We start from the raw sequence: 14,849 nt of genomic DNA on the forward strand, positions 1-14,849 counted from the left end.
CTGTAACAATGGCCACAGACAGCCTGCACGTTTCAGCTCAGGAAGGATTAGTGTGAGGAAGCAATCGCTGTGAGTCGGCTGTACAATCTAAAGAGGCCCAGGGCTTTTCCATGTTGGATGACATGTAATTGCAGAAGTATAGATTATCTTGTATGCCTGGAGTATAAGCACACTGAGACACATTCGGCTACTTTAAAAAAATTTAATAAAAATGTGCAAGAATGCATGGTTAATGTTAATGTTAAGAAAAAGTATTTCTTTCAAGGGATGTACTGTACATGTTGAATAATCGTGAAGATAGTATTTAGTTAATTCTGTTAGTAAACAGATTTTTTATGTTTTTAAAGACGACCCCGGTATAAACTCAACTATGTCTTTTGACAAATATTATCCGAAAACTTGTTTCAAACAGAATTTTTAACCACTCAATAAAAATGTTTGTGTGGAACTTAGTCAGTGCTTGATCCAATATTATTTGTCAGTCATCAGTATTTTTGTGGGATTAATTAAAGAGTGGACGATTATTTAAACGGTAAACATTTTCAGAGAGCTTCTGTTCTCTGAGAACTTCATAACTTTCATTGTCTTCTGATCGGAACACACACACACACACACACACACACACACACACACACACACACACACACACACACACACACACACACACACACACACACACTCACTCACACACACACACACACACACACACACACACACACACACACACAGGACCTAAGCCACAGCCTCGTCTCCCTCTGTGAGTGAGTGTGTGCAGAGATGAGCAGGACCGCACCTTCTGTGAGCTCTACCTGAAACTGGAGATGCAGGGTTACCAGTGAAGGGTTGGCTTTCATTGTCTTTGTCTTTTTTTTTTTTTTTTTTGCCCCTCCCGCAGCTTCTTTTTAAGTATAGACAGATACAGGGCGTTAAAATATTACTATACAATGCTCTGGTATTTAGTGTTTTTTTACGTAATCCCTGTCACTGAAGCCAGGTACTTATAGTGAAGCTGGGTTATAAGGAGATGAAAGACCAAACACACGCATCACTGAATTTCCTGCCACAATTTCTACGCAAAGTATCTGTGGTTTTTGAGTGACTTGTGGGATTAAGCTGCCTGCTGTTCAAGCTCCGAGGACACTTTTTTCTGCACGTATTCTGGTGGAAGGAAACAAATTTTACATTTTTTTTTTATTCTGGCAGAAGATAAATACAGGTATGTATTTTATTTTATAAAATATTGAGTTGCTCATTTGTTTGCTTTATGCAACTAAAATGATGATTTTCAACATGAACCTCTGACAAGTAACTGGGTTGTAATTTAAAATACTGAAGTTGCTTACTTTATAATTGGGACTTTATTTCAATGGGAAAATGTTCAACCTCTGGGATAGAACTTAATTAAGATGCTAAACCTTTATATACTTTATACATTTTTAGATAAAAATTCATAAATGTTTATACAATACCCATATTCTAGGAATTGTTTAAACACTGATATCGATCAAGGACACACATGATTTTTTTCTGTTATATTTCGTCACATTTTACATGAAACTGCAAAAAGGACCGTAGCAATAAAAAGCTACATTCAGATAAACATGCTGACATATCTATTGATTCTCTGTTTAAACGGATCAGGATTCTCTCCATTTAAGACACTGACAGTGTTATTTTCTGGTCAGACATTAAGGGGTATTTTTTGTGAGGCTGAGCTCTTTCAGCTATTTCTCAGTGCAGGGAAGTGAGAAGGGAGGGGAAGCAGAGCCGACACAAAAGGCAACATTATTCCCCAGCGGATCTGCGCTACATCCTACAATGAATGGAGTATTGAAAAAAATAACATTGGGGACTAGATTATTTTTCATCCCATAACTGAGCCATTTGTCCCAGAGTTTCGAATGGTTTGTTGATGCGGCCCGCAACTGTGGTTCTGGAGCGCTGAGCTGGTGTTAAGATCCCCACCTCCCAATTTGATGCACAATTACTTCTCTGTGGACTGTTGGCCCCATGAGCTGAACCTATGACAATGCAACAGTCAAGTGAAACCGGGCCTGGATGAAAACTAAATAGTTGTTGCATTGACTGTTGTTTAGTGTTGTCATGGCACAAATGTCCCAAAAGGGTGCCGATGTGTTAACTTTACCTCCATGGACTGGAGATAATTTTTTGTACACTCTTCAATGGCTCAAGATTTTAACACCACTCCGTCCCCTATTCCTCCTGCCTCCTGCTCACCAAGGAGACGAGAGGCGCCCCTGCAGTCAGTGTCATCAGGTGCCTAAGCGTTTTGGAGGGTTCTAGTGACAGATTGCAGGAAGCAGCAGTTTATGCCTGACGATGGGGACCACAGAAAGCAGAAATGTCTTTTTGTGCCCCCTGGGCTCGGAATGTCCACTATCTCGAGGGGCCAATATCAAATTCTCCCCTCATCATCCCCTAATACACATTCCTGTGTAAGGTCAGGGGGGAATTCTGCACGAGTGAAGAGACAAACAACACAAGGCTGAACAACACATCATAGTCTCTTAGTAGCAATATGATTAAAAACACTCCCCAATTAGTTTCTTGGACATTTATGCCAAAGGAAGGACAAAAATGTTGAATTCAGTAGTTCCCCCCCCCACAATTTTGTTAATATTACCTTTAATTTGAATTTGAACAAATTAAAGTAATTGTATTTTCACAAATTGAAGTTCGTTCAACACTTTTCTTTCAGTGTATAATACTCTATTGATATTATTTTTGGTAAAACTTGCCAAAAAGCCCCATTTTCAATTACGTCCTCACACTTCCTTTTTCTTAGACATTCTAAATTTTAATCCATTAGCAGTATAATGTAAATGTCCTTCATCTCAGTTTCCTAGTGGTGAAGAATGCAGGGTATTGAGTGTCTGCCATATTCCTATCTAACACTGATTATTGAGTGATTGACTGTGAATCCCAATATTCTCTGTCTGGAGGAAAATCCCCTTGAAAAGCACAAAGGCAGGTGCCTGCCTCTGTCTGTAACACAAGCCTCCCCCAGCTGTTGATGATGCTGGCCAGCTCGGACGTTAACCTTCCTCAGCTCTAGAACTCTCAGTGTAGCAGACTCCACCCTGATCCTCTTGTTGCAGCCTTCGTTATCCGCTGCCAGTGCGGTGCACGGCAGCCATTTTGTGTTTTCAAAACAGCAATGAAACTCAACTCCCTGGTGTTTTATTGGCAATAGCAGAACTAGTTGGTAGCACATGCTCATGTCTGGGGAAACACAAACTCTTTGTCACATGTTCCTGGTTTGCTCCCAGAAGAGATTGTATGCCTTGAGAACATCCAAACAACTTCATACGCAGTGATGTAGATCACACTTAAACAGTTTTTGAGGTACACATTTCCCAAAGCCTGGCCCCCAGATTACACCATCAATACTTACTACAGCACAATGACAATAGCTGCAGGCTCCATCAGCCAAAACAATTCAATACTATAATTAGGCTACTCTGAAGCAGGACAAAAGTAGTGATTGCTTTGTAGTACTATCACATTCTGGTCTACAACTTTTAGAAGTGCGTGAGGACTTTGAGGAGCCGGATGAGAGTGTGTGACGGTGTGTGTTTCAGGCAGATGGTCAATCAGGCAGCCATGCGAAGCCAGCGTGTGGTGGAGAGCGAGTGGAGGTGCTGGAACCCGGCCGTCTGGCTCCTGGTAACTCTGCTGGGATCCCTGATCTTGGTGGCCGTCAGTGTGCTGCTGCGACTCGGTGAGTGAGTGGGCTTACATCTTACTGGCTGTGATTAGAAGTGATCAGGGGAGAATTGATTTTTCATTGTATTTTCATAATTTAGGGGAACAAAGGGATATATATATATATATATAGAGTAATTGGCCTTAAAAGTTTGTTGCACTTGTCTCAAGTTCTCAAAGGCAAGTCATGAGTAGAGCAGCTATATCATTTCTTAAAGGGGTAATATTTCATTTATTGGCCGAGGTTACACGAAGATTGAAAGTGATTCTTGCGGTACTACTTTCATTTACTGTCTCCTGTGCCCTTGTTTTTTTCAATAAAACTTTTTAAAATAAGACCCATCAACATTCTCCAAGCAAATCCAGTCAAAGGACTAAATATTGTTTGAGAAGCATCACATTTAAGAAGTTGGTTTCAAGGGAAAACGATGACTACTGGCATGAACTGGGACAGAATGTGACATATGAGATCATTTCTTGTGTGTCACTGCTCATCCACACGTTGGAGGCGTTAATACTGCTTAAGAACCGGGTGTACCTGGAATCGAACTCCCTGTAGATCACTGCCTTTGTGTCCACAGTTACTGTCTGGCCTGTGTTTACCAGTGATGGCTGGCTGAAAGCCCTGCGGTTACTTTGAAGGGCACCAGGATCAATTCCACTCACTGGACATTTCTGGATCAACATATAGAGAGAGACATCAGATGTGCTGACATCAGCTCATTGGTTCTGTCTCCTCACAGAGCCAGCAGCTATCCAAATATGTGCCTTACTAACATTTTGTTTGTCTTCTAATTTCAGGGGATGTGAAAATAAACAAGCGTGCTGTATCCAGTAAGTGACATTTGATATTGACTTCACAGATTCTTTGTAAAATAGGAATAATGTCTTCCCAGACTACAAACTGGAGCAGAAGCTGCATGTGACACTGTAAATAGGCGTATCATTATAACTTGAGGCTAAAAAAAATGATAGCTTTTTGTATGTATACACTGTATATGTTCCACTGACATAAACAAATGGGAGAAGCCTGTGAATTGGCCTACATTGGATGGGATGCTTGAAAAAAATCCCTCTGGTGTCTTTATGAGCTGTTGAAACCTGAGATATAAGTCTTCAGGCGCTGGGATGCCCTCTTTAGAGGCTCAGAATCAGCTTCCAGTGACATCTTGGGAAAATATATGTTGTGTTGAAACAATCAAATCTCAGATGTATCAGATGTATATGACACAAATATGGTCTGAATGAAATAATCTACTTTTCTTTGGATTGGGATTGTCGTGTTAATTCTGTGTGTATTTGGCCATAAACTTAATTTTAAATTAATGAACAGATGGTGGAGCTATAGGGGAGAAGTTATGAATCACCTAATATCGCTCTGGCGCAGTGCTCGCTCTGAACCTGCCTGTTTGGGATGAGCTGTTTGCTTGGCCTGTGTTAATGCTGCAGGGCTACTAAAGAATTATTCCTTATCATTAGATCTCCTCAAACACTGCTACAATATAATGTCACTATTTATTGTTTGTGTGCACAGCTTTTCATAAACAGTCTATGGTGCAGAGTGAGGTTAAAACACTATTATCATCCTAAGACTTTATTATCAATGTTTTTCATAAAATGAAACAGAATTAGCTCTATTACAAACCACATGTGTGGTTTATATATACGTTTGAATGATTTACTTAACTGGTGTTATGTTTTCATACATTGTTACATGTTTCAAGCAACGTTTTGCTTCTATTTGAAGACAAATTGCCCTACAAGTTATTTGTTTGAAGATTGCTGCCATGATGGAGATCAGTGTACGTGAATGTCTGTGTGTCCATCCAATGTGGTGAAATAAAAAAAGTAAAATGAGTATATGATGGCGATTTTGACCCACAATGTGACCCAGTTTCCAACTGCTGCAGTAATTTATCCGACGACATAGAAGAAGCCATGTTAACTCTATCCACAGCACACTTTCCCGACCCTGCTGACTGTTATGGATCACTGGTTTCCTCTTTATTAAATTTTAATTAATTCTAAAGTTATCATGTTTCCAAATCACACTGAAATCGACACTCACTGTACTTCCTTGGGCCGTCAACAATACACATGCCAAGTGGGAAATCGACAAGATGTACAGTTTTTGAGATATGTGTTTCAAATACAGACTGACAGACAGATGTTTGTGGAATTATAGGTAGATGTAGATGTTCCCTCCCTGTCCTTGTTGCTAGCATGGCTAAAAATTAATGGAACAAGTTAGCATATTCTGTTGTAACTGGTGAAGTGAACAGACTGAACAGGCCTCCTGTTGTGGCTTCGCTCTGTGTCTAGTGTTACAGGAAAATAGATATAGTAGATATAGAGTACAGTAACTATAGAAGGCCAAGATCCTCCTTTCAACAAATAATTTGGCCATACTCTCTCTCTCCCTCTCTCCCATATCCCCTCCTCCCTCGTGATTCAGCCAATGGAGTGCAAACCTCAGGGAAGACGCCGTTTCAAGGTAAGAACAAACTCTATGGGAAAAACTCCACCTGCCCAGACACACATGATCAGTCGAAAACATGTTTGCATCCAGGTCACGGCAAGGATCAGTAGCCGGCTGTGTGTCAGTGAAAGAAAGTACAGGAGGTAGATCAGTGCCTGGGGCTTTTTAAACAAGGTCACTTTCCAGCTCTCCATTTCCATAATCCCCACTTATTTGCTATGCAACCTCCCACCCTCCTACATCCACCTCTTTCAATTCCAAGGAGTCATGTGGCTTATTTTGTGGCTTAACCTGGTAGGAATAGACTCATTACAGAGGGATGCATTTCTTGCTATTTGCTATCATTACACTAGAGCTTACAAGTCTGTCATTTTCTATTTCAAATGCCAAAGATCTTAACCACACAACCTGAACCTCCTCACTTCACTCAATGACAGAAATTTCAGTTGTGTTGAGCAAAATGAATCAGTCATAGAGAGGCCTTGACAGTTTTGCCTGCTCGTGTCTTCAAAGTGCAACTGGTGAATGGACGCAACAGGTGTGAGGGAAGAGTGGAGGTGCTCTCCTTCGACGAGTGGGGCACAGTGTGTGATGACGACTGGGACATGGTGGATGCTAACGTGGTGTGTAGGCAGCTGGACTGCGGGGTGGCCGTGGAGATGGGCAGCAGCTCCAGGTTTGGACAAGGCTTGGGGCTCATAGCGCTGGACAACGTGGACTGCAGAGGACATGAAACAGACCTCAGCCAGTGTGGAAGTCTGGGCTGGGGTATCCACAACTGCTACCATTATGAGGATGTGGGTGTCACCTGCAGAGGTAGGGCCCTCATAAAACTTTAGTTTGGCTGAGCCAGTGGAGAATTCCTTTTCATTTACTGCATCTTCTTTTTCTGTTTTCCTCTTTTTGCTGCCAGAACCAGCAATGGTGGGGGCAAACGGCTTTGGGGGTCCTGCCACGCCACCCTGGGACAAAAATGGTTTGCGTAAGTGCACCCCTGCTTTTATCTCAATTGGCTAAGATGATAATAATAAACACATGCACTAATAAACATTTGATCAATGTATTACATAACCACTTGTATGTGAAAAGGTTGATTGTACAGCAATGCCCCCCCCTGTCATTTTTTTTGTTCACTTTCACTGCTCCCATATTGTCATTTTTGGCAGCTTTGAATATCCACTATGCTGCAGCAACAAAGACATCATGTGACCTCTCACACACTGGGGATTCACGTGCCGATGCGAATACAGGAAGAATATGGTTATTAGCTGCAAACGAGACAGGTGACCTGGTGACAGGACCCTGACGAATCAGCGAAGGCCACCTCATGACATATACATTCAATCAGCAAGTGGATTTCAGTGTCTAAATTATAGTTTAAAGATGCAGACATTTCCTCTAATGAGTACTTGGAGACCAAATCAGAACCTAAACTTTACAGAACTTCATTCATCAGGTGAAGAGGAACACTCTGAATGCTAATAGGCAACAGTTTGCTAACGTAGTAGCCACATTCACATAAAAAGTGATTTAATATCAGTGATTTTTCTCCTTTTTGTTTCCACTGCCTCCTAGTGGCCAAACAAATCTGTTTTGGCAGGTCTATAAACATTTCACCCAGCATCAAATGTGCTCTCTGCAAATCACAAAGCTCACGTCCATGTGGCATTAATCAACGGTCAAAACAAATGAATGAATATGTGCTCCAGCTCTGAGACGATGGAATCATGCCATCAGGCTTAATAGCATAAAGGCATAAAGACAGAATTGCTTCTGTGCTAAAAAAGATCAGAGCATTACTCTTGTGGTCATCTCTTTCCAACTCAAATTAGAAAATGCATAACCTCTTTTTTGACAGTAGAGAAAACTATGTTGTGTATTCAGAGGAATTAAATGTCAGGACAGTTTGATGAAATAGTTTTTTTATGATCCAGGGTCAAAATCAAATGGCACATACCCCCCACATAACTAGCTCACAGGTGGCACGCCAGATGTCACCACAAAATACAAGGACATTTTCACTTTCATTAAATAATGAACGCTGGCTTATTTTGTCAGGGTGATTTCAAAATGCAGGAAGCCTCGTGGTATAAAAACATACACTCTTGTTTTTTCCCCCTTTACCCCTCAGAGGAGTCTATTTAGTTAACAAGCGATGCATCTTGCTAGATGTTTGGTGAAACCTATTGAGATGATTGATTTACTTAAATGATGGTCACATGAGAATTTCTATTGTCTCTTGTAAAGGTGTGTTTTTGTCTGTGCTAAGGTATAAGGTGACACAATGTGCTGAGTGCAATATCAGATTACCTTAACTTTATTCTGGAGCCAAAATATGTATTGTATAGTCCCACGCCCTTCTCTATTCTCTGTATCAGTGTTTCTTAGTCATCGTCGTCTTTCACTCACACACAATCTGAACAGCTATAGTTACTGTTACCTCCTAATCACCACATTTGACATTAACATAGATTTAAAAAGGGTCTAAAAATGTAGTAGATAGAAAAATGTGCTGAACATCAGTCTCTATAAATCCCTTCTTATCCCTCTTGGTGTAGGAGATGGTGCTGTCCGATTGGTGAATGGACACTCTGAGTGTCAGGGACGGGTCGAGGTCTACTTCCAGGGAAACTGGGGGACAGTGTGTGATGATGACTGGAGCATAAATAACGCGATGGTGGTGTGTAGACAGTTGGGCTGTGGTATGGAAGTCAACGCTCACAGCAACTCCTACTTTGGTTATGGTACCGGCCTGATTCTCCTGGACAATGTCAACTGCTATGGCTATGAGCCGGACCTGTCTAAATGCAAAAGGCTGGGCTGGGGACAACACAACTGTGGCCATCATGAGGATGCTGGAGTCACCTGCACTGGTACGCTGCTCCCATAGTCATAGAATATGATGAATGTAAAGCAGGACTAATAATAATAATAATAATAGTGGTAATAATAATAATTGTACAATATAATTTGCATCTACTTGCACTATAAACTAAACACTGATGAAGTTGTTGGGAAATACAACTGTGAATCTTGTTGCTATTAGAGAACAGTCAGGCGATAGCCAAAGACAGTCATTTAGTCATCCTCGGGGGACCATAAATGTCTGCAATAAATGTCATGGCAATCCACAAATTTCATTCTTGACCAAAGTGGGAACAACACACAGTGACATTGCTATACTTAGAGCCATGCTCTAACTTGACCATATTTAGAGAATAAGTCAGGGAGTAATGTTGAGCAACAATAGTGTTAATAGAACTTTCCTAGTAAATAGATTTTGTAAGGAAATCATAGAAATTGTGCTGCTTATGAAACAATTTAATTTCCATTTCTGTTCACTTCAGGATTAACCTCAGAGGCTCCTGTGGTGACACAAAACCCAAGAGGACACTGGAGAACATTTAACACTGAAGGTATACAATTATACTGCACAGTAGGTCTAGCTGAAGTTTTTCCCCTAGTTGAAAAAATGGGAACTTTTACCAAATGACCAGCAGGGTGAGCCAGTTCTCCCCCGATTGTCTTTCAATGTGTTGCGCCACAGTGCTGCAGAACATGGTGGTGAAAGTGTGCGACAGAATAATCCCTCAGTAATCTTTATACAAAGATACTAAAGTGTTTTGTCTTGTATTACAATTCTCCTCCAGCAACAGAAACTATTCCAGCCACTGACACACCAACTACGACAACTGTTACCACAACTGCTCAAACAAAAGGTACCAAAACTCAACTGATTTCTTCTTTGTAAACCAAAATACATATTAAAATGTTATTGTCTTTAACACCTGCTGATAATACATATTTTTTAGCAGAGACACCCATATTCTAAAATTTGCAGTGGTGTACAAACCTGTTTATTCCTGCAGCCAAACCAGCCATCCGCGTGTCGAGTGGAAACAGTAGCTGCCAGGGTCGTGTCGAGGTCCAATACAAAGGTCTTTGGGGGACGGTGTGTGACGATGGCTGGGATATAACTAATGCCCAAGTGGTGTGTAGGCAACTCGGCTGTGGCCCTGCCATCGCCGCCAAGCCCCAGGCCTACTTTGGCTACGGCAATGGACCCATCCTGCTGGACAACGTGGAATGTTCTGGCTTTGAACGGGATCTCACCCAGTGCTTCCACCTGGGCTGGGGTCTACACAACTGTGGTCATCATGAGGACGCTGGTGTTATCTGTCTATGTAAGACCTGACTCTAAGCAGATTTATGACACAAAACATAGAAACAATGATACTCTTCAATCTCAAAAACATTCATCTTCAGTCATCAGTTTTTAGTTCCACTAAAAGAGAACATTTCCTACTCACAGAGTCGTCTGAGCCCGCCCTGCTGAGCTGTGTGGTTGCAATGCATGTCTGTAGTACTCTGAGGAGGAGACAACCCATGAGAACATAGAAAAATTCATTAGATGAGTCAGGGCACATCAGTGTCACCGCATGCCCTCAGGCCAAATCGGAATTTTTTGAGGCAAAATCACATACACACTTTCCTTAGATGGCATATCTTTGGCTACAGTTCAGAAGGAGAACAGGGTTGTACATTTGTTTTTTAAATGCAGCAGTTTTAATCAGTGCTCTAGATTAAGTCCGCCTTTAGCAGGTAATTAGAATTGGAAACAAGGACATAACGTATGCTTCTGTGTGACAATGATGGCTGCAAGCATTAAGAACATTACAAAAACACATGTCTCTGCAAAGTGCAGTGCATCTCTCCTCATGGGAACCAGGCAAGCGGCTTCCTATATTGATCAGTGGAGTAATTATAAAAGAGCTTTGCTAATGCTTTTGAGATCTGATATTTCCTGAGTATGCCCATGACTCAAAAGGATTACAGTTTTTTTTCTACTATTTCTCTGCTTCTCCTAGCACTTGACTTTTACGGCGGAGTTCAACGTGACTTTGGAGCAACGGAACAGACAGCTACCACCACCACCACACAGCCCTCTGAAGGTAGGTCAAACATATCTTCAACTAATTTCCTCTGGACTGGATTTCATTCGAAGTGTCTTTGTAACATTACATTACATATCATTTAAGTGACTTACAATAAGTGCATTCAACCATGGGGGTACAAACCCAGAACAGCAAGTACAATTTGCTTCAGAAAAGCCAAACCACAAGTGCTACATAAAAGTGTCACATATAAGTGCAAACTGACTTATTATCATTATTATTTTTTATATATATTTGTTTGACTCTCCTTTGCTTTTTGAAGGAATGGTGAGACTGGTTGGTGGCCAGCACAGGTGTGAAGGTCGGGTGGAGGTGTACTCAAATTCTACATGGGGCACAGTGTGTGATGATGCTTGGGACCTCCCTGACGCTCAGGTCGTGTGTCGCCAGCTGGGCTGCGGAGAGGCCGCAGCAGCCCGGGTAGAGGCTTTCTTTGGGCCTGGGAATGGAGCAATCCTGCTGGACAATCTGAAGTGCACAGGTGCAGAGGCCTCTCTGCAGCAGTGCTCCCATATATCCTGGGAAGTGCACAACTGTGACCACACCGAAGATGCCGGCGTCACCTGCTCGATGTCGTGATTTCCGCTGAACCACACTCCCATTTCCACCATGGGTAGGAGGAGGTTGAGTCACCAACATGGGACTTGTATATATAATGTAAATAACAGCTTTCGAGTTGCTGAAGGAATACTCCACCACCCCCAGCATGATTATATATTATTACTATCTATGCCTATAAAGCACTTTATAAATAAATATATGACATAAAATACAGTGTACACAGTTTTTACAGTGTCTCTTTCTTTTGCCTATAATGTTAAGATATTAACTGTATATGTATATACTTTCTACATCAGATCCACAATTCACAATATGCATGGTTACCTGTTCAGTAACAAATATACTACACACCAACGAAGTGCAACAGAAACATCCACAAATAAATGCTACATCTTGTGAATATACAGTATCTATTAATGTGTTAATTGTGTCCTGTGAAACCACATATAAATAACTGTAACTAATCATTTACATGTGACAAAATAAACATTATTTTTCAGTATATGTTATAATTTTGGTGTATAAACAGTCAATAGCTACTTTTATCATTGTACTAAACATGTACATCTATTTAATTATTTAATTATTTTAATAGCACATCTGGAGACTTGATCATTTGAATTTATTGAAAGAAGGTGATTTTAGTAAATGCATTATGTCTTTATAAGAGAGACAAAAAGAATGAGATTAATCAGAATTAGAGAGGAGGAGCTATCTTAGTTCTCAAGACAATTGTAATATTATAAAAACAATAATAAAATGAAGTTGGTTAATAACATACTGATTTAGGTTGGTAACAGTTGCCACTTGTTATGTCTCAAATCAGCGGCTGCATCCTTCAGAGGACATGGTCCACCTGACTGCCCCCTTTGTGAGCCTTGAAGACCACAAAGGCTGAACCGAAATGAGATGGTGTGGACTACAGAGGATTTCTGTGATCTGCATCTCCAACTCGTCCCGCCCTTGTTACCGTTGCCTAGCTACAGAGCTAACGTTGGCCCCTTGGTTTTTTAACACGTGTACTGTTAAGTGTTCAGTTGAGTTGAAGCATTGGACGCCTAATCGTCATTACCTCTTTGAAAAACGGTTCATCACTGAAGGTCGGGCAGAGAAGAAGAATATATCTGCTGCAGCCTTCACTTCTCGAGGATGGAAGGACACATTTGTCGGCTGCATTTGAAGAAGCCTTCAAAATGGGACTGTCATACTTTACTAAGGATCATAAATTAGCATTTTTGATAAGTAAAATACGATCACAGATCATTTGATCTCTACATAAAATACACCACATTCAGACACTTATGAATAAGGTAAAGAGACAAAAAGAGCAAAGTAGGAGCTGATTGATCCATTTCATAACCGTTCAGTGTCTGCGGGAACAGACAGGCAGAATGACCTGCAGGGTGTGTTTGATGACTCATGATAAAAGGATTTAGCATATCAGCATTAATTCCCAGTTTCACACCCACTAAAACTACAAGCAACAGAAATATTAGGACATGTTATATCCATGGTAACAAGGGAGGTTTCACAAACAATTGGAGTGTACATACACAGTTGTATGACAACATACTATATTGTAATCATAGACTCAAAAAAAATTTTAAAAAACACATTAAAATGTATAATTTCACAGTGAAAAGCATACATGTTATGATTAATTCTTTAATATTAAAGGACCATAGGCTTGCTGTTTCTCTTCCATATGATACTGTTGCAATTAGATCAGACACAAGATGAGAACTGCTCTGAGGGTACAGGGGTCTTTTCTTTATTAGCTACACAGGCTTTGTCTGTGCGGTGTCATTTCTGGGAAATCTGTTTCATTAATTACTATCATTATTATAAATATCTGACATTAAAATCTATGCTGCTTATCCTTTAAGGGCACAGTTGCCAAGAGGCAGGGTACACCATGTAGAAGTCGACATACAGAGACGAACAATCACACTCACAATCACACCTATGAGCATTTTCAAGTCTCTAGTTAACCTGCAATCTTTGGACTGTGGGAGTGAACCCAGAGAAAACCAGGAGAACATGTAACATAACATGCACACTCCACAGAGCTGGTTTATTGACTGTACATAAAGATAGACAAAAGGACTGCTTCCCAAAAGTGAAGCCAAAGTGCCTCAACTGACCCCTGGTGGTTGAATGCAGTCAATGATGTTTATCATTTTAGATGGTTCTTATCACACTGATGTATGTTTAAGTGTTTTCATTGAAGTTGTTTTATTAGTTATTTGATTAAATAAAAAAAAATGAAATGTCATGATTGACAGCTAAGACTGACTGGAAACTGATTGAGTCTGTTTATCGGAGAGATAGCTTCTGAGCAGACTTTAGATCCAGATGACATTGTCATTGACAAGCTAGCATCATTTGGTATTCGAACGCAGTGGAGATGCGTCATCCATCTTTATTTACAGACTATGGTTCAAGCCAGCAAGACAGTAAATATCCACTGCACCACCGTGCTGCCAATGGCATTAAATGTATATTCTTACATTTTCTTGTTTCGTTTAAACATACAATAGTTGCATAGGCCCCCAATGGCTCACTTTATTAAAGCAACAAAAATATGTTATGTTTTATGATCTGCAAATCACATTTAACAGTTTCTTGTTAACATTGTGAGAGCATTATACATGTTCATATTCTTCAATGTACATTTGGACTGTTTGTTTTACTTTTGCAAATTTCCCCATTGTGGGACAACGATTGTATTTATCATTTGAGTTAAGTCTGTTTTTAGATTGAACATGTTGCATATCCCGTGTACATTTGAAGGTGCTATACAAATAGATATATTATTATCATTACAATTTTTATACTTATTGTTAGTGTTATTATTATATATATTCTGATTGCTTGTGAGTTTCACATGTTTATTGAACAGCACTTTGTAAATTGTATTGAGGAGTGCTATACAAATAGATGAACTAGAATTATTACTGATTTCATTGTTATTATTATTATTGTTAACATAATTATTATTTATATTCTGATTGTTTGTGAGTTTAATGTTGTTATTATTGCACAACACTTTGTTACTTGTATTGAGGAGTGCTATAAATAATAGATGTATTATATTACTGTAATTATTGTTGCTATTACTATTACTC

At 40.1% G+C, this 14,849-nt stretch overlaps 1 protein-coding gene across 1 annotated transcript; it reads left to right on the plus strand.

The window, feature by feature from the left end:
• Positions 1 to 783: 783 nt before the first annotated feature.
• Positions 784 to 12,225, plus strand: LOC109628524 (scavenger receptor cysteine-rich domain-containing group B protein). The gene is made up of 12 exons (XM_069510088.1): positions 784 to 1,216; positions 3,603 to 3,742; positions 4,528 to 4,560; positions 6,182 to 6,220; positions 6,719 to 7,021; positions 7,119 to 7,187; positions 8,764 to 9,078; positions 9,553 to 9,621; positions 9,856 to 9,924; positions 10,075 to 10,389; positions 11,074 to 11,157; positions 11,423 to 12,225. The coding sequence occupies exons 2-12, from the start codon at positions 3,607 to 3,609 to the stop codon at positions 11,737 to 11,739; spliced, it is 1,749 nt and encodes a 582-aa protein (XP_069366189.1). The 5' UTR covers positions 784 to 1,216; positions 3,603 to 3,606; the 3' UTR covers positions 11,740 to 12,225.
• The last annotated feature ends 2,624 nt before the right edge of the window (positions 12,226 to 14,849 follow it).

The sequence above is a fragment of the Paralichthys olivaceus genome, chromosome 15, assembly GCF_024713975.1.
Source record: "Paralichthys olivaceus isolate ysfri-2021 chromosome 15, ASM2471397v2, whole genome shotgun sequence".
NCBI lineage: Eukaryota > Metazoa > Chordata > Actinopteri > Pleuronectiformes > Paralichthyidae > Paralichthys > Paralichthys olivaceus.

Bases quoted from the DNA above. Each gene is read 5' to 3' on its own strand.
- LOC109628524 (XM_069510088.1), top strand. From the start codon at position 3,607: ATGGTCAATCAGGCAGCCATGCGAAGCCAGCGTGTGGTGGAGAGCGAG. The intron at 4,561-6,181 runs GTAAGTGACATT...CTCGTGATTCAG, and splicing joins AAACAAGCGTGCTGTATCCA to CCAATGGAGTGCAAACCTCA. The intron at 9,925-10,074 runs GTACCAAAACTC...TTATTCCTGCAG, and splicing joins CACAACTGCTCAAACAAAAG to CCAAACCAGCCATCCGCGTG.